Source organism: Lutzomyia longipalpis, chromosome 3 (genome assembly GCF_024334085.1).
Source record: "Lutzomyia longipalpis isolate SR_M1_2022 chromosome 3, ASM2433408v1".
Taxonomy (NCBI): Eukaryota; Metazoa; Arthropoda; class Insecta; order Diptera; family Psychodidae; genus Lutzomyia; species Lutzomyia longipalpis.
Window position 1 is genome coordinate 30,958,013 of NC_074709.1, and position 18,833 is coordinate 30,976,845.

General features: G+C 37.6%; 4 protein-coding genes across 7 annotated transcripts; 3 read left to right on the top strand and 1 right to left on the bottom strand.

The window, feature by feature from the left end:
- The first annotated feature begins 505 nt into the window (after window positions 1-505).
- LOC129793917 (latrophilin Cirl) lies at window positions 506-5,690 on the top strand. 3 transcript variants are annotated; one of them, XM_055834427.1, is made up of 9 exons: window positions 506-1,033; window positions 1,282-1,794; window positions 1,871-2,256; window positions 2,446-3,004; window positions 3,083-3,260; window positions 3,359-3,599; window positions 4,906-4,984; window positions 5,218-5,331; window positions 5,416-5,690. In XM_055834427.1, exons 1-8 carry the CDS (start codon window positions 916-918, stop codon window positions 5,280-5,282), a joined length of 2,139 nt encoding a protein of 712 aa, XP_055690402.1. In that variant the 5' UTR covers window positions 506-915; the 3' UTR covers window positions 5,283-5,331; window positions 5,416-5,690. The 3 variants fall into 3 exon arrangements, 2 of the variants coding, with proteins under 2 accessions (XP_055690402.1, XP_055690401.1); XR_008750976.1 differs by lacking the exon at window positions 4,906-4,984; XM_055834426.1 differs by lacking the exons at window positions 4,906-4,984; window positions 5,218-5,331; window positions 5,416-5,690 and having other exon boundaries at window positions 3,359-4,557.
- Window positions 5,691-5,903: 213 nt separating this feature from the next.
- LOC129793919 (ADP-ribosylation factor-like protein 4C) lies at window positions 5,904-7,337 on the bottom strand. Its single transcript, XM_055834431.1, has 2 exons — window positions 6,767-7,337; window positions 5,904-6,613 (listed from the first exon to the last, which is right to left on the bottom strand). Exons 1-2 carry the CDS (start codon window positions 7,042-7,044, stop codon window positions 6,271-6,273), a joined length of 621 nt encoding a protein of 206 aa, XP_055690406.1. The 5' UTR covers window positions 7,045-7,337; the 3' UTR covers window positions 5,904-6,270.
- Window positions 7,338-7,399: 62 nt separating this feature from the next.
- Window positions 7,400-11,799, top strand: LOC129793918 (segment polarity protein dishevelled). Of its 2 annotated transcripts, XM_055834430.1 has the most exons (8): window positions 7,400-8,329; window positions 8,805-9,077; window positions 9,143-9,403; window positions 9,498-10,053; window positions 10,125-10,283; window positions 10,352-10,438; window positions 10,577-10,648; window positions 11,278-11,799. In XM_055834430.1, the coding sequence occupies exons 1-8, from the start codon at window positions 8,093-8,095 to the stop codon at window positions 11,283-11,285; spliced, it is 1,653 nt and encodes a 550-aa protein (XP_055690405.1). In that variant the 5' UTR covers window positions 7,400-8,092; the 3' UTR covers window positions 11,286-11,799. The 2 variants fall into 2 exon arrangements, with proteins under 2 accessions (XP_055690405.1, XP_055690404.1); XM_055834429.1 differs by having other exon boundaries at window positions 7,635-8,329; window positions 10,577-11,546.
- Window positions 11,800-12,238: 439 nt separating this feature from the next.
- Window positions 12,239-18,009, top strand: LOC129793916 (host cell factor 2). Its single transcript, XM_055834425.1, has 10 exons — window positions 12,239-12,862; window positions 13,100-13,801; window positions 14,172-14,323; window positions 14,426-14,909; window positions 15,085-15,497; window positions 15,574-15,930; window positions 16,225-16,355; window positions 16,424-16,643; window positions 16,712-17,306; window positions 17,408-18,009. The coding sequence occupies exons 1-10, from the start codon at window positions 12,703-12,705 to the stop codon at window positions 17,527-17,529; spliced, it is 3,336 nt and encodes a 1,111-aa protein (XP_055690400.1). The 5' UTR covers window positions 12,239-12,702; the 3' UTR covers window positions 17,530-18,009.
- The last annotated feature ends 824 nt before the right edge of the window (window positions 18,010-18,833 follow it).

Here is an 18,833-nt window from a genome sequence, read left to right on the forward strand (position 1 = left end):
ATTAATATTCGGCGATGTGGGATCAAAAAAAATTTGTTGCAGTCCCGGATGATCTCAGGTGATTCCAATTGCCCATAAGAAGTAGCACGAGTTGGCACGTGTAGCCTCGAAATCCTTCTGAAACTTTTCACTGGATATTCGGAGATCCTCCTACACAACTCTCAATGAAAAATCTAATTCTCCTTTTCACTTTTGACTAAATATTTATTTCACAGCAAGTGATTTAATTTAATAAATAATTCAATTTATTCAGACAATTTTGGCGTAATTTTTTCCACACAATCAGCATACGGAAGTAGCATTGAGTGCTCTCCAAAAACACTCCACGGTGATTGTGAGACGTTGCGGATGTTGCGGCGTTGCCGCGATTCAAACCAACGGTCCGTTGATTTTAAATTTAAGTTTCAATATTTCATGAATTTTTCAATACAGTAAATTAAATGCAAAAAGAGAGTAAATTAAACGGGACTTCATTGAGTGACAATATTTTCACGTGCACCGTGAACACGGGGGTACCGCGATAAATTTTAAAATAAACGTGTGAATTGTCCTTAAAAAAAAAAAGAAAGAAGCAAAGAATGCCCTTTGAAATGAATCAAGAGACTTTTAGGAGGAACACTTGAGTGTCACAAAAGTTGAATGTGATTTTTTTTCTTCATCTTGTTATAGTTTTTTTTTTGTAATAAAGGACTGTGTCCAAGACTCTCTCCCGTCTAACTAAGACCCTTTTACCTGTGATTTTAGTGTTTAAGGATTTTGTGTTTTTGCAATTTTTGTGGGATATACAACACAAAGGAACAAAAGAGAAGAAAAAGTTTTTAAAAAAAATTACTCAAACTCATACGATGCACAAGAATATCCCATTATTGAGAAATCTCAGCAAAGGGACAAAGCTATTCGCCCTCCGATAGAGCCATGCTGGAAAGGAAGCCACCCCGGGGACTGTCACCAATGCTACTGGGGACAACGGCGGATCACTTATTGAAGATCTGCATGGCAATTATCATCATTCCTGGGGTCTCCTTTGCTGCAGGTAAAATAAAATTTTTTCAAATTTGTTGAATTTTTTTTTCGCGCGATCAAAATAATCCTAAAACGTTAATTACTTCGGTGGAATTTCTGTTAAGATCTAAGTCATAGTAATAGTTCAATCAATTCGCAGGATGGATCGCGGTCCTTAAAGGGTTAATTAATTTATCGATTAATTTGCTGTATAATTTAAAATTTAAATTTTAACCGCCACACATCCTTTTCAAAATATACTTATTATTTTCTTTTTAGCCTCCAAGTATGAGACAGCATATGCGTGCGAGGGCAAAACTCTCACAATAGAATGTGATCCGGGTAACGTGATAAATCTCATTCGGGCCAATTATGGTCGCTTCTCCATAACAATATGCAATGATCACGGGAATGTTGAATGGAGCGTCAACTGTATGTCCCCAAAGAGTTTACGTGTCCTACATGCTAAATGTGCCCTAAAGCACAAATGCAGTGTCTTAGCATCAACATCACTCTTTGGGGATCCATGCGTTGGGACACACAAATACCTAGAGGCCCACTATCAATGTATCTCCGCCACGCAGACGTCCACAACAACGGGTCGTCCGCCACCACCATGGCTCATTACGTCCGCACCCAGTGTTTGGACCTCAACTACACTACGTCCACAATCTCCTATTACACCACCAACTGATGCTACATCCTTGCAGACTGATGCTCTGCCACTCACACCAACGGCATCATCTGAAACACCTACTTCCGTACCACCAACAGTACCTACTGATAGTACAGGTTTTTAACTCTCTTCCCCCTCTCACATATTTCCTTTAAAATTGATTCAAAAAAATTTCTTTCTAAATTCATTTAGATTCTCATTCAATATCCACAACAGAAGTCACAACGGGAGAACCAATAAATACGGTGGGATCTATAAATCGCGTAATGGCATCAACAACACACGCAACGGATGTAACGCACGTCAATGCACACCGTGATAATGCATTTTGTGGCCCAACAACAGCACGCAATATGTTCTGGAATATCACCCGTGCTGGTGATGTTAATGTGCAATCCTGCCCAGGGGGCGCAACAGGAATTGCCAAATGGCGATGTGTGCTTAAAGATTCGGACACGGTGTGGCAACCAATAAGCCCGGATTTAGCACAGTGCCGTAGTCTTTGGCTCAATAATCTTGAAATTCGTGTTAATATGCGTGATTCATCAATAATTTCTATCGCCAATGACCTCTCACAGGTTGATTTTCTTTTAATAACAAGAATTTTTCTTTATACTTTGATCATGGAGCAAAATTCCATTATTAGTTTGAATAATCTAACTTCAAAAACTCCTTAAAGACTTTGTTCCTTGATTTTAGTATACATATCTTTTTTTTTTTTCTTTTAGAAGAAAAACAAAATAAAAAGAATAATTCTTTCATTATAGGTAACGAGCAGCAAAACTCTGTATGGTGGAGATATGCTTGTGACAACAAAAATTATTCAAACTATGTCAGACAAAATGGCATATGACATTGAAACATTCCCGGATCAGAAGCAACGGGAGGCAATTGTATACGAACTCCTACATGGGGTGGTACGAACAGGAAGTAATCTCTTGGACGCTAGCCAAGCTATGTCATGGCAGGATCTTAGTTTTGAGGATCAAATGCGCGTTGCAACATCACTACTGACTGGCCTCGAGGAGAATGCCTTCCTCCTGGCCGAAACAATAAATCGCGAACGAAATATTGTGCAGCGTGTTAAGAACATTCTCCTTTCAATTCGTGTCCTTGAAACACGCAATATTGCTGCAAGTGAAATCTTCCCGGATACTCAGGAGCAATGGAGTGTCAGCCGGGATACAATTGAACTGCCACGGGGAGCTTTAATTGAGAATAGCGACGGTGGATTGGTGCGCATTGTCTTTGTTGCATTTGATCGACTGGAGAGTATACTGAGGCCACCGGAAATTGAAACTCCACAGCGTCTATCACTTCCTATTGGTAGGTTCTACTGAATAATTTAACGATTTATTCATTAATTAATTTAATTAAAAATAAAATCTAAATTTGAATGTTTAGGAAATCAAACAACAGCTTCAGGTTCAAAGAATCGTGTCCTCAATAGTAAGGTGATTTCAGCGAGTTTGGGCAAAGGAAGACACATACAACTCTCCCAGCCAATTCGTCTCACCTTCCAGCATTTACGCACTGAGAACGTCTCTCAACCAATTTGTGTCTTCTGGAGCTATATAGATCAGTTAGTATATCACTCTTCATTGCGTCTCCTCAACTCAACAAATTTTTATGAAAAAAAAAATTAATTTACATCAAATTTTATTTTCTTCCCTACTGCAGTGCTTGGTCTGAAGACGGATGCCAGGTGGATGCAACAAATAGCACACACACAGTGTGCTCATGCAATCATCTCACCAATTTTGCCATCCTCATGGAGATTGTTCCGACCACAACTGCGGATGCGGCTGCATCATTGAGTCGCAATGTTCGCATAATGATCTACATCAGCATATCACTGTGTATATTGTTTGTAGTAATAGCATTAGCCATATTTAAGCTGTACAATGGGCAATTTCTCAAGGTAAGCGAAACGAGCCAGTCTGCCACACAAAGAACCTACCCACCACCAACACCCTTTCACACACCACCCCCTGAATCGCAATCACGCCTCCTGGCACCCATTCCCAATTCCACACTGGCTGCCTTTACACTCCTTGCCAATTTCAACAATGTCCACCACCACCACCATCATCTCCACCATCATTTGCACCATCATCACGGTCGATCACCCAATACAGCAGCGGGGGGTGCAACGGGGGCACCTAATAGTGCGGCGGGCCTTAATGTTATTCGCAATAATCTCGAAACAGTCAATCTTCATGATTTTTCCGTTTAATTCAATACAAAAGAAGCAATTATCATGGCGCGGTAACACGCGGTGTACAATCTATAGGGGAGACCGGTGCTAATAAAGTCACTTAAGGGTTTGGAAAAAGCCTAAAACATGATCTGAGAAAGAGTTGTAGGGCAGTAAATTTCCTAAAGAAATGAGTAATACATTTCGCTTTATCTATTTGGGAAATATGATATATTGAGCTTTTTCTAAACCCTTAAGTGACTTTTTTAACCCCGGTCTCCCCTAGCATTTCCTAAATATCTACATTTTTTTTTTTGGATAACAATTAGACCATACAAAGAGAAAGAAAAGTTTGAAGAAAATAAAATAACTCAAGGATTCTTTAGATAAAAATCTGATTATGCCTCTTTGAGGACATTTTAGAGCGTCATTTATAAACAAACAAAAAAAGAGATTTAAAGTAGATGAATGTTTGTGGACGTTGTTGGTGGTGGTACACACATCCGTCCTTGCCATAAAAAAAAACAAAATAAAAATTAATTTAAAAACCCCACTGATATGAGACAGACTGTCGTTTTGAAGGAGACGAAATTGTATAAAAAAAATGCATGACAAAATGTAAATTATTTATTTATTATTATTTTTTTTTTAATAATTCAGCCAATATATCGCTTTTAGTTTCTCTTTATGATTTTCCTATAGTTGTGACCATACACCGTTCATTTTTGACACATTTGAGTGCGGCTCCAAAAATTTGGGAACTATGCTGTCTCCATTTTGGTTTTTTTATTCTCCTCTCTTTCTGTCTCATTCTTATTGTTTTTTTTTTTTTGTTTTTAAATTTCCTTGGATGCTTCTCGCCCAATATGGGGGGTCTCCGCTGCCCCGTTTTGTTGGAGGCTGTGTGTTGGCTTTTTTTTTCTTGGTTTTATATTTAGCGTTCTTTATTGTGGGTGGGTGACCATTTTTTCACGATGGAGTTTGAAAGCGCTCACGAAAAAAAAAACAAATGGATGCAATCTGCTTTCAGTCATCCATTAAGGTTGAAATGGCGGACTATGGCGGAACAAACATGGCGGAGAGACGCCAAGGCAGAATGGGGCACGAAGGTGAGTGCATGACCCTCAACAAGAAAATAAATAAATAAAAAATCTCGAGACAATTTGTAGTTTCCAACTTTTTGGTCGCCGCATTGCCAATTCATTGAGTCAAAACGGTCAAAATTCAGCGATCTTTTCTCTCTTTATTTTTGCTTGTTCTCTAAATGATTTCTTTCATTTAAAAATCTTTAAATTATTAATCTAATTTCTAAAAATTCTGTATTCTCCTTTTTGTATTGCAGATTTCCACCACGGAAAATACGAGTGTGTTATAGGACCCAGCTCATCATTCCGCGACATGAGGTGATTTTCCGTGAAAATAGCACCGAACCCGCGTCCCAAGGCTTAGTCGAAAGGTAAAGTAACTACTCCAAAGCTTTAATTTTTCATTTAAATTGAATTCTAAAATTAATTAAGTTTTCTTTTACTTATTCTTGCAGACAAGGCGATTTAGCATTCCAACGCCGACTCCCCGAACTTCACCAACGTATTTTTATCTAATAAGAGTGTGACAATGTGATTGGAGTATCGGTTCGTGAGACCTTTTGAGACTTAGGTGTAAATTTTAGGTATATATTTAGGCAGAATCCGTGAAGAATTGTACCTTGAGAAACACGAGAGAGAGAGAGAGAGAGAAAGAGAAATTTTTAGAGATTGGTAGAAGTTGGTAGAAAGTTTTTTGAATAAATGAGATTTGAGAGAGTCCAACAATAAATTTTATTCTTTTCATTTTGTTCTAAATCTCTTTAAAAAAAAAAAAAAAGAAAAGTTCTTGGAAATCATTTTGTGTGGCATCTGCTCTGGTATCCTTCTACAGGTAGGTTGGTGTCTAAAAATATGGAACTGCTTCACTATACGATCTCTTACAGCACTGGAGGTCCAGAAGTAGTTTTCTATATTAGAGACTTCAAACGAGAAATAAAACAACTATTTTGTATTTTACGTGTCGTACAATAGTGTATTTATTTGCAAATAGAAATCTACCATATGAAAAACCATATTTACACGCAATTAATTAGGACATTGGGCTTTTAACTTAATCATAAAAAAAATTGTTAGACACCGAGACAGTTATGTACACCACTTGATAAATATATAATAATAAGGAAGGTGGGGAACGCTCTGGGTGTTTGCAAACAATAAAATATATAATAATAATAATAATAAAAAATCCAAAAAATAGTATAATAATAAAAAATATATAGGAGACAAATTGGGACAAAATAAACAATTTTTTTTTCTCATAAAACAACTCAACAAATGCTTGGATCGTTTCGGGGGGAGAGGAAAAGATCCTAGCGCTTCTTTTTGGTGGTTCGAGTGAGCTTTCGCTTGCGTACGATCATATCGTAGAGAGCTTCGAAGCCCTCTTGAAGGCCCTCACCCGTAATGGCGCACGCGGGCTGTATGTAGGTCATTTTGGGTGCAGATGGATCCGGGGGTGCTTCCTGGAGTCCCAGCATTCGTTCCAGTTCACGCGGTTCACACGCACCTGGTAAATCTTGTTTATTTGCCAAAACAAGTAGAGGAACACCTTGATTATCTGGGCACTTTATTGTGCGCATCAGTTCCATTTTGGCTTCCTCCATGCGTTCCATATCAACGGAATCCACCACAAATACGATACCATCTGTGCATCTACAAGAAAAAAAAATTAAGACTCAATGGGTCAGGCAATACAATTCATAGAGTTATTGATCGAAGAATAGCCCGTGGTTGTTCTTTTAGTTTCTCTATCTTCCTCGGTAGTATAGTGGTCAGTATATACGCCTGTATTAGTTTCTCTATTACCTAGTATAACTCCGCCAAAGTGGTCTCAGCTTCTCCTGCCCACCAACATCCCAGACGAGAAAAGTGGCACCTTTGGCCTTGCCTGTAGCTCCTCGTACCTTTTCGCAGTTGAACCCAATTGTGGGTACAGTATTGAGGTACTGATCAAATTTGAGTCGATAGAGGGCGGTCGTCTTCCCAGCGGAGTCGAGACCGAGCATAACAATGTGCAAGGTACCCTGGGCTGAGGGCAGCGAGTCAAAAAGGACGCCCCCGCTACGTCCCATCGCGGCCCCCATTTTGCCTTTTTTTGTTGTTGTTTTAAACTACTTGCAAAGCACCCGCCAAACTCATCGTCTGCAACTGGAACGCTCTCTGCGCGCTACCTTTCTTAATTGTGGCGGGGGCGTAATGCTGCGAGGACACCCAAGGAGTCCTAAATTGTTTTTTTTTATGGTAAAATGTTCTTTTTTGTGAAAACAAAAAAATAATTCCAACACTAAAATTACACGCACTCCCACTCCTCTCTTTACACTTAAAAAACTTTTCTTCTCACTACACTGACTTTTCTATTGATCTGTCATAATTTCTTTTGCCAAAATAAATTCACCACTTTGCGCGAAAATGGACATATGTAAACTGACAACATTCAATGATTTTATGTTCAGCTTTATGTTGAGGAATTTTAATAATTGTTTTTTTTCTAATTTTTTGATAACTAAATAACATTTTATAGATTCAGTCATCGTACTCAAGATTATATTGCATTTTACAATAATATAATTTTGTTTGTTTATTATTTTTTAGAACAAAAACAACAAAGCATAACAATGGAATTCCATAGAAAAATCCTAAAAGAATTTCCAAATTTTCCATAGGGATTTGCTTGAAGGGTGTTTGTGGTGATATGTGTACAGAGAATTTTCCTCCTGCTCACTCTCACACAACAAGCAATTCTGTGGCGCCTCCAGACGGCTAAGCGGTAAAGTGTTATGGAAAGAAAACATCGAAAAAAAGGTCAAAGGTAGGCCGTGAAATATTTTCTCTGTGAAAGTGCAACTTCCTGTCTTTCTCGCGATCTTCCCCCATTGTGCACATAGCCATACATACTACTCGTTTACTTGTTAATCAAAACACTCCCGCGATACTCCATTTAAAACAAGTGCGGGTGCTTTGAGTGCCAAAGACAAAATCCTTTCGGGTGTGTCGTGAGAGCGTGGCGTGAGTGACAGAGACGTGAATACGGCCCGTGAGGGCCGCCTACTATGCCAGAAAATTTTTAACTCCATTTTTTTAGAATAAAAATTTTTTTGTTCTAACGTACGAGGCCCCAATTGGGCCGTAATAATGGAGGAAACAAAAGTTATTTATCACATCGACGATGAGACGACACCATACCTGGTGAAAATACCCTTACCCTCGGCCCAGGTGACCCTCAAGGACTTTAAGATGGTACTCAATAAGCAAAACAGCAACTTCAAGTACTTCTTCAAGTCCATGGATGCAGACTTTGGGGTCGTCAAGGAAGAGATTGTTGATGATGCCACCATTTTGCCATGTTTCAATGGACGTGTCGTCTCTTGGGTAAGTCTCATTGGGATACTGGGTGAAATTTATTAGGTATAGGTAGGTATATATTATAAGTCCGGTAAAGGTTTCTTAACTCACAGTTCTAGGTTTTCTTTAATTAAAGTTTTCTCTTTTTTTATTTTTAAACTAAGCCTAAGTTTTGAGGCTAGACTACAAATTCTTTTTTTTTTAATCAGTCCTAAGATAGCTTTGTTTTTGTTTTACCGACGACGTTTCGATCGAAATTTTGTCTTCTTCAGGCCAAAGAATACAATCCAAAAAAAAGAGAGATGAATGAAGGAAATTTCACATGAAGAATTTAGGATGAGATTTTAGGATGTAATATAACCGTAAATCTCTATGTCAGAATAGCAAATCTTGAAATATTTCTTGGAATTTTATAGTAGAATACCAAATCTTGTTTTTTTCTTAATTTTGATCTTGATATTTATCTGAGAAAACCACCTTTTATCTTATTAAAATTTAATAGCTCGTCACAGCGGATGGTTCAAATATATCCGACAATTGCTCAGAGGTGCCCCATAGTGAGATTGATGGTCGTAGAGATGGACCAGCTACATCACAACTGCCAACTAGCAGAAAACTAACTCATCCATCGGGACACATGGGTCACAACCCCCTAACTTATCAGAGCGCTTCGGTACTCTCAAGTGACCTCGATAGTACATCGTTGTTTGAAACTGAGTCTGAGGTTACGCTGGATCGCGATATGACTGAATGTAGCAGCATCCAGAGACTACAGGTGAGTTAAGTAGAAAAAAAACTACCAAAAATGAAAAAAAAACTCAAAATTTTGAACTAAAATAGGTACGAAAGAAACCACAACGACGAAAGAAGAGACCCCCATCTATGAGCCGTACTAGCAGCTACAGCAGCATAACAGATTCAACGATGTCCCTGAATATAATTACAGTTTCCATAAATATGGACACTGTCAACTTCCTTGGCATCTCAATTGTAGGGCAGTCAAATCGTGGTGGTGATGGGGGCATTTACGTTGGGAGCATTATGAAGGGTGGTGCTGTAGCACTCGATGGGCGTATTGAACCCGGAGATATGATTCTTCAGGTAAGAATTTTCTTTTTTACAAAGGAAAAACAAAAACAACAAATATGAAGATTATGTCTTCATCATCTATGCTACTACCCGTCTTTCCTATTAGGTCAATGACGTAAACTTCGAGAACATGACCAATGATGAAGCAGTGCGAGTGTTGCGCGAAGTAGTGCAAAAACCCGGCCCAATAAAGTTAGTAGTGGCCAAATGCTGGGATCCAAATCCAAAAGGCTACTTCACTATACCACGCACAGAACCTGTGCGTCCCATCGATCCAGGAGCTTGGGTGGCACACACTCAGGCCCTTCGATCGCATGAGCCCGTCTTGCCACCTGATGCTGCCCTATCTGGCCCTCCCGATACCCCACGTGATCACCTCTCAACTAAATCCCACCTCCGGGATATTGTACGTGTAATGGCACGTCCAGATAGTGGACTAGAGATTCGTGATCGTATGTGGCTCAAGATAACAATCCCCAATGCTTTTATTGGTGCCGATGTGGTACATTGGATTATGGAAAATGTTGATGGGGTGGAGGATAGGCGTGAGGCCAGACGCATTGTATCAGCCATGCTGAGGGCAGGTTACATCAAGCACACAGTGAATAAAGCCACCTTCTCTGAGCAGTGCTACTACGTACTTGGCACAGGCATTGCAGATAGTAAGTTTAATGATTTTTTTATTTTATTATCTTTAAAATTCTAAAAAAAAAAAATATTTTTCATTTAATAGACGCTAGCACCATCAGCGTGGGAGACACAGATAGTCTCACAAGTGATATTGCACCTCTACCAAATCCACCCATGTACATGCCATATTCGGCTGTCTACAATCCCAGTCACGGGTATCAGCCTATTCAGTATGGGTGTGCCGATAGACCGATGTCATCAGGTAAGAAAAATCCCGTTTTTTTTTTTTTAATTTTTAAAAAATCAACATAAAAAAAACTTTCCTTTTAGGCTCTAGTAGCTCAGACGTGCTAACTAGTAAAGACATTTCGGCCTCTCAGAGCGACATAGCGTCCATTATTCACCAAACGAACAATAGTAAGTTTTCCGATGTTCTTATTGGCTTGAAACATATCTTATCTCATTTAACGAATTCAGTTTTATGAAATATTTTCTTGAGTAAAAAAAAATTTTTTTTGTTAGTTTAAAATAAAAGAAATCATTTCTTTTTTTTAGTGACCATCACAAATGGCTCCAACAAGTCTTCAGGCTCCTCCAATCGCGGTGCAATCGATCACGAACTTCACGGTATGTTTGTTTAGATGGGGAACATAACAAGCATTATGTAGATTTTTGTGCAAAAAAAAAACTAAGTCAGAACATTAATAGATTAGATTGGGGAGGCCAGACTTGCAAAAACAAAATGAGTCTTCATAGCATTTAAAATTAATGATTTATGTATTAGTAATATACGAAAGAATGGACGTATAGTAATTTAGTTTTTGTATTCTCTATCTTACTTTTATGATTTTATTTTTTATGAAAAAGAAAATGTTCAAACTAGAGAAAAATATCTTTTATATAGGATCTTCCCTTTATTTTTTTTCCTATTACTTTAATCGTTAAGTTTAGAGTTTTAGGAGATTTTTTTTTGTAATATTTTGTGTATTCAATGTTACATCATTTATTGATAGAATTTAAAAACACTTCATTTTGCCATACATTAAAAAAAAACATTTTATATATTTTTTTGTCCAATCAAATATTGAATGACCAATGCATGTATTTAGTGTCACATTTTATCTCTTTATATTGAGTTTGCTCATTATCACCTCTCCCCCCCTCCCCGATTTCACTCCATAATGGCTTTTTTGTGCGCTTAAAAATGAAAAAAAAGAGCACCCACTATGAGAGTTATTTCTTATATTCGGTCCTAGGATTGTAGAAAAGCGGCGCTGGCGCTAAAAATAGTGACATTTGGTGACAATTGTGTTGGACATCTCTTGTGCAATTTCCTATGACGTGTCCCATTTGTCCATGGAAATCTTCCCAGACATGCGACATTGCATTTATGATTAAAAATAAATAAATAAAGTATCAACGGAGCAAGATCCTTGGCAACTTTTTTTTAATTAAAAAAAAAAGATTATATTATGAAAATGATTTTTTAAGAAAAGAAAATAAATAAAAAAAAATACCAGCTAAACATTGTAATTGAATTATATTATTATATAGTAAAAAAAAAGAATGAAAATGAATGAAACGATTGATAAATACAGGGATTAAAAAAATTTAAAAAAAAAATGAAAATGAAGATTAAATGAGAAACATTTATACATGTTTTAGCATCAAGATAAGAAAAGAAAATGTACTGTAGTTCTCCTGATTGAGTCCCTTTTCACACTCTCCAATCGAGACTATTTCAATATAAAAATAAAAGTATTTGAAAATTTTACAAATGTGTGTTTTATATTTTTCAATTTCTAGCAAAAAAAATTACTAGGACAATTTTTGGCCACCCTTGAGGGAGAAATTTATTTATTTATTTATTGCCCTGAGGAAGGACTTTATACCTTACGAAATGTTGCTTTTAAATAAAAAAAAATTGATTGATCTAAGCGACGGAAAATCAGACTTTAATTTTATTTTCAACACTCGAGGATCGAGGGTTCTAACCTCAAAAGTTTGACCTCCATTTTCTTTCAAAAGAAAATATTTTTCCAAGTTTTCTTTCGACGATGTTGAAGTAATGAATCTCCCCTATCACAGATGTAGAATTTATCACAGAATGTTCAATAGATTTTAATTCTGTGGCGATTGAAAAAAAAAGTCGAATTGGCCACTTTGGCCAGCAAAATCCTTCAAGGGTTAAATCGAGTTTTGGACTCCAAAGAGCTTCTAGGAAATAAAAATTTAATTGTGTTTTGAGAGCGAAAAAAATGGAAAATATTCTCATGAGAAATATTCCCATTTCTCACGAAGCAATCATGAAGCATAAATCTTTCATGAATGACGGATCATAGTAAAAAACATATGTTTCAAGTGTGTGAAAATGAGTGAAGTAGAAATGAAGAAAAAGAAGTATGCGTGAAGAGTGAATGAAAAAAGGACGCCATATCGCAATTTCAATCAATTTACCGTGATTTGTGCTAGTTGTACGCGAAAAAACTCCCCGGGAAGGCAATCATTTTCCCCTTGGAGCTACCCTCCAATTGAGTGCTAGACTTGGGAATTTTTTTTTTGCGTGGCACGACGATTGATGTACTCTTAGCCGCGCTCCGGCGGGACGCTTGTCAATTTTGTGTGGGGTGAAGTGAGCTCCGAGTTACCGCCACCCGTTTGGGGCCCCGCATCCGCGAAATATGGCGTGTAGTGCATTCAAGTGGAGGAAGGTGCTCAATTCAACGGGGCCCCAGCCACGCCCAAGGCATGGACACCGTGCTGTTGCCATCAAGGAGCTCATGGTTGTATTTGGGGGCGGGAATGAAGGGATTGTGGATGAATTACATGTTTATAATACCGGTGAGTTATGCACCCCCTATCCCGGAAAATCCTTTTTCCTTCCTACGGGTGGGAATTAATTTTTAATTTAATATACCTCCAAGGGAAGGCGCTCAAGGAATATTATTTTTCCAATAAGTTTCCTATAGTAGAGAATAATTTTTTTTTCTTTTCAAAAATCAAAACGTCGCTTGAGAGCGTAGTTAAGGTAGCACAAAAAAGTTTATTTTTTAGTACTAATAAAATTTTCTTTTGCAGTAACAAATCAATGGTATGTGCCAGCAACAAAGGGTGATGTACCACCTGGCTGTGCAGCTTACGGTTTTGTAGTGGATGGAACGAAAATCCTTGTTTTTGGTGGAATGGTGGAGTATGGAAAGTACTCCAATGATCTGTATGAGTTACAAGCAACAAAATGGGAATGGCGCAAATTGAAACCATCACCGCCAGATAAGGGAATTGTCGGTCCATGCCCGCGTCTTGGGCATAGTTTCACACTTGTTGGTGATCGTGTGTTCTTATTTGGGGGTCTTGCCAATGAGAGTGATGACCCAAAGAACAACATTCCCAAATATCTCAATGATCTGTATGTGCTCAATATCCGTACGGAACCAATGACATGGGAAGTACCCCAAACAATTGGGGAACGACCACCACCACGGGAATCCCACACATGTGTCCTATATACGGATAAATCACGTAGGAATTTTCTCGTAATCTACGGCGGTATGAGTGGTTGTCGTCTCGGTGATCTATGGCTCCTCGATACGGATTCAATGACCTGGAGTAGACCCACAACAGCTGGGAATCCCCCATTGCCACGCTCTCTGCATACAAGCACCCTTATTGGCCATAGAATGTTTATCTTTGGTGGTTGGGTACCATTTATTCCGGATGAAGGAAAGGTTGTGGCGGAAAAGGAATGGAAGTGCACAAATACGCTTGCATGCTTAAATCTCGGTAAGTTTTCAATGCTACAAAAATCTCTTTTAATGTCCATTGCACAGTTCCCTGACTAAAGGTTCCAAAAAAAAGAACAGAATGATTTCTTCTTCTTCTGCACTTTAAATTGTACGGCTGTTGGATTCCTTCCGGATCCATATAGCCAAACAGAATGATTTCCACATTAAAATATTTTAAGAAGATTTAAAACAAACACAAAAGAAACGTTTGAAAAAGAATGTTAATAGTTAAGGAGTACGAAAATATTAAAGAAGGTAGATAACTTTAATGGAATTAACTGTTATTTTATGTTGACCGTACTTCTCAAAAGCTTGTGTCGTAAATTGCCCAATATAAACGTTTTTCTTTTTCTAAATTCTTCATTCAGAATCCATGACGTGGGAAGAATTGTCCATTGATATGGGAGTTGAAAATATCCCGCGTGCTCGTGCTGGACACAGTGCTGTTGGTATTCAGAGTCGACTGTACGTGTGGTCTGGACGTGATGGGTATCGTAAATCCTGGAACAACCAGGTCAGGGTAAGCACTATTTGATTTTTTTTTTACAAATAAAAAAGAACTCCGAATGTTTTTTTTTTAATAAATTTTTAAATCTAATTCATTTCTTTTTGTACAATAAAGGTTTGCTGCAAAGATTTGTGGTACTTGGAAGTTGAAGTTCCACCACCGGCTACACGTGTAGCCCTCATTAGGGCATCGACAAAGAGTTTAGAAATGTGTTGGGGTGCCGTACCAACGGCACAGTGCTACCTTTTGGAAATTCAAAAAATTGATCAAGCCCCCAAAAGTCCAGCACAAGCACAACCACCACCTGCTTTGGCCATTTCCCCGCCAAAATTGCAACCTACACCCCCACGAAAACCACCGGAGAATATTCAGGGGCAACCTGTACGTGTCGTAGCACCCGTTGGTGTAAGATTACCAACACAACAGCAAATTATAAGGAAACCCACCCCCGTGGCGGCAGCATCAATTACGGGGAAGCAAATAATTATTCAGAAACCAACAGTAGCTGGTGGTAGTAGTACGATACAACCACAAATTTCTCAAGGTACCGTTGCGGGGGCTAAAGCACAAATTGTCAAGCTTGTCAAAACGAGTCAAGGTAAGAGAGAACAATCTTCAATGTTTCCAATTGTTCAATCAATCCTTTTTCCTTTTTTTGCATTCTCAATTTACTTCTAATTCAATTTTCATAAATAATCTTCATTAAATTTTATCTAATTAAAGAAAAAATAATAATTTTTTGAGCCATTAAAACAATTTTTTTTTAAATTTAGGAATGGCCGTTCAGACACTCCCAAAAATGACCGTTGTAAGTGGAGCGAGTGTTATTAGTGGCAACAGTGCAACAACAAAAACCCCAATAATGGGAAATGTTGTAAAAATTGTATCATCAATGGATAAATTTGTCCTGAAGAATGCAACACCCCTAACAGCATCAGCTGGAAAGATTCTCATTGCAAATCAACAACAATCAGCTATACGGCCTAATCAGCAGATTATTGTTGTTAGTAGTAGCACAGGTGCGCGTCAATTGCAAGTTACACCAGCTATGCCTGTTACTATACCCGCAACTGGAGTGTCACCAGCAACAAGTGCAACAGCATCGGGTATTTCAACACCTACTGGCAAAGTTCTACCACAGCGACCAATTACAATTACCATGCAGAATACAAAGACACCCGGACAGGTGAATTGAGTAACTTCCACTTTTGGGTAAAAGAAGAAGAAGAAAAAAAATGTTTTTTTTTGTTGCTTCTCTGTAGGTGATCCACGTACCACCAAAGGCACTCCAATTGGCCGGGGGGAAAGCCATTACGGTACAATTGCCAAAAACAATGACAATAGTCCAACCATCGGGAAGTTCTGGACAATCAGAACGTATTGTTATGCTACCGAAGGCAGTAGCACGACCCCCTGAGGATCCGGATACATCAAAAGTTGAACAATTGGATGGCGCATGGGATGAATTGGTGAAGTTTGTGGGACGCGAAGGACATCCACCTAGGATAGGTTTAATGGGTGGAGCACCACCTGATGAGCAACAACAGGATATCTTTCAGCAGGAAGACGCCAATGAGACAGATGTAGCTGATGTGGTGGAATCTCAAGATATTTCAAAGGTAAGTAAAAGTTCTTTGAAAGTAAAAAAAAAACACAGAATTTGACTTTCGGAAATTTAAAGAATTTTCAAAGACTTATGACTCCATCTCATGTAAAAATTATTTGGCAGCACAGTCATGTTAAAAAGAGCCCATAAATAGTGCTCTGTTTATGCTGTGCAGAAAGTGTTAAAAAAAAAAACGAAAAAAAGAACCCAAATAATTTTCACCTGAAGAAGAAGACGCAAAATCACGGAATGTTTGAAGGTCTATTATTTTTCAAAAGGTTTTAAAAATATCTGTTTTTTTTCGTAGGATGTCGTCGAAGAAATGGGTAAGGAGGTATTTAGTGATATTCCCGGAAGGAATGATGTGGAAGCTGCAAGTGTACTCACATCAATTAAAAGTGGAGATTTGGGAGCATCATCAATTAATTTGGATGAAGGGTGAGTTTTTATTAGAGAAAAACACAAAATTATCAATGAAAATTAACATTTTTAAATTAAATTATTAGTTCAATCGGAGGTTCCTCATTGAATGATATAAAAACATATGTGGTGTATAAACAACCACAAGAGGTGACAAAAGCTCAGCAGAGCAATGAAGGAGAAGAAGCGATCAATGAACGCACAACATTGGATGCTCTAGCTTCTGCAGCTGTTCAACACTCAAATCGACAACAAGCAAGCATTGTAGCGAGTACTAGAGTAACTAATCAGACGCCCAATCAGAAGGTAAAAAAAAAAATTAAAAATAAATTAAATGATTCTAATTCTTCTTCTATTTCTTCATCAAAACACAGTCAAATGATGAACCATCTGAGAATCCATGGTGTACCGTTGGTATCTTTCGCGGTGTTACACATACAGTGACGGGTTTTATAAATCCCGAAGAGTGGAATAGTTCAATGGCACCGGGTCTCACATCGGATTCCCTTCCGGATCTCGATAAATTGATACGTGTACCCCTTGAACAGGGGACAGCGTACAAGTTTCGTGTTTCGGCCATAAATGGTTGCGGACGCGGTGATTGGGGTAAAGTTTCGTCATTCAAAACTTGCCTACCTGGCTTCCCGGGTGCCCCATCTACCATAAAAATAAGTAAATTAACTGATGGGGCACACCTTTCGTGGGAAGCACCCCCAACAACTGAAGGCGGTATCCTTGAGTACTCCGTTTACTTGGCCGTAAAATCCGTGGCGGCAAAAGAGACCGATACATCGGCACAACTTGCCTTTGTACGTGTCTACTGTGGCCCAAATAGCCAATGTACCGTCCCCAATAGTTCTTTCCTTCTCGCCCATGTGGACTACACCAGCAAGCCCGCCATCATCTTCCGTATTGCGGCACGCAATGAAAAAGGCTACGGACCTGCGACACAAGTTAGATGGCTTCAAGGTAAACTATATAATTCGTTTTTTTTTACAGAAATAAATAAAAATTCAAGAGAGAAATACCAAATTCTTCAATTTCTCTCTGTCTCAATCTCTTTTTTATAGATCCTCAAGTGGCTAAGATGATGCAGTCAACATCAAAGAGAGGTGGCACCGAGCGGACTCCCTACCAGACGGCCCCTAAGCGTGCCAAAGGTGCTCCGCAGCTCAAAAGCATTGAATCGTGATGCAATAATGCGACATCACATCAACTGAATGAAACTTAATTTAAAAAAAAAATTGAATTGTCTCTTAATAAAAAGAATCGAGTGAAAAAAAAAACAAGCGCAACTCATTAGATGAAATAAATATTGTCCCATGTTTATATTTAAGAAAACATTAATTTCTTCTTTGAGACAATTTTTCTTTTCAATTATTTCTTGAGTTTACAAAAAAAAGCAAGATATCCTTGTAAATATTTTGTCATGTAAAGAAACGTTCACGTATAATGAAATTTGTGTAGTAAAAAAAGAAAGAAAGATTCTTTGAATGCCTACCAAACGATGTTAGAATAAAAAAAAAAATCCTCATCCCATTTTATCTCACAAAATCAATCATTATAAAATATCACATAAATGAACAAAAAAAATTGTTTTTAATGAGATTTTTTTTTTTAAATTTTATTTGTAGGTATTTCATTAAATTAATAAAAAAAAAGAAAAGACTAACGTTTTCATCTTAATTTCATCTTAAAAAAATATGATACATAATTCTATTGCATTCAATCTTTCTTCCCCTTGATTTCACGAATTCAACATTCTTTATCAAAAAAAAACTTTGATTAAAAACTCATCAAAGGAATCAGCGAAAATGCATTTTAACAAAATGCATCAGTTAATAGAACCGATTTTAAACTGTCAAAAACGACGAAGTTATCCGGTAAAAAAAATTTACATTTAAATTAAATAATAAATAAATTAATAATTATATTAGAGGAGAAAAAAAATAAAGCAGATTGAAATGGTTATTAGTTAAGTTTTTAACAGTTGAATAGGTGAAAAAGAACAAGTAAATTGGGTGGAAGTTAAAAAATGACAAAGTTTTCCAGCCAAATTACTTTTGCACAAAAGTTCTTCCACCTTTTGAATTGATCAAAATACTCTTTCTTTAAATAAAACCATCAAATATCTTCCACTAAATTAATTGGTTAAACTCATAAGATACCGATTAATTCTGTTAACCTCTTCGCGTTTTATGGGTCATACGCTGACCCAAACGTGAAACATTTTAATTTTTTTAATTATTTATGAATTTATTTTTCTTTTCAAGTTAAAAAAGCATCAAATTCACACAAAAGAGGCCAAAGAAGACGTTCTGACTGAGAAAAGTCCTCTGAGAGCCTTCATAAAATAAATATTATAATAAAAGACCGCATGTTTGAATGTTTTTATGTTTCACGTTGGACGCGAAAGGGTTAAATCATCCAGAAATTTAAAAAAGAATCTTTCAGTATTTTTTTTCGTAGAGCTCTTTTAACTAAAAGAAGAAGAAT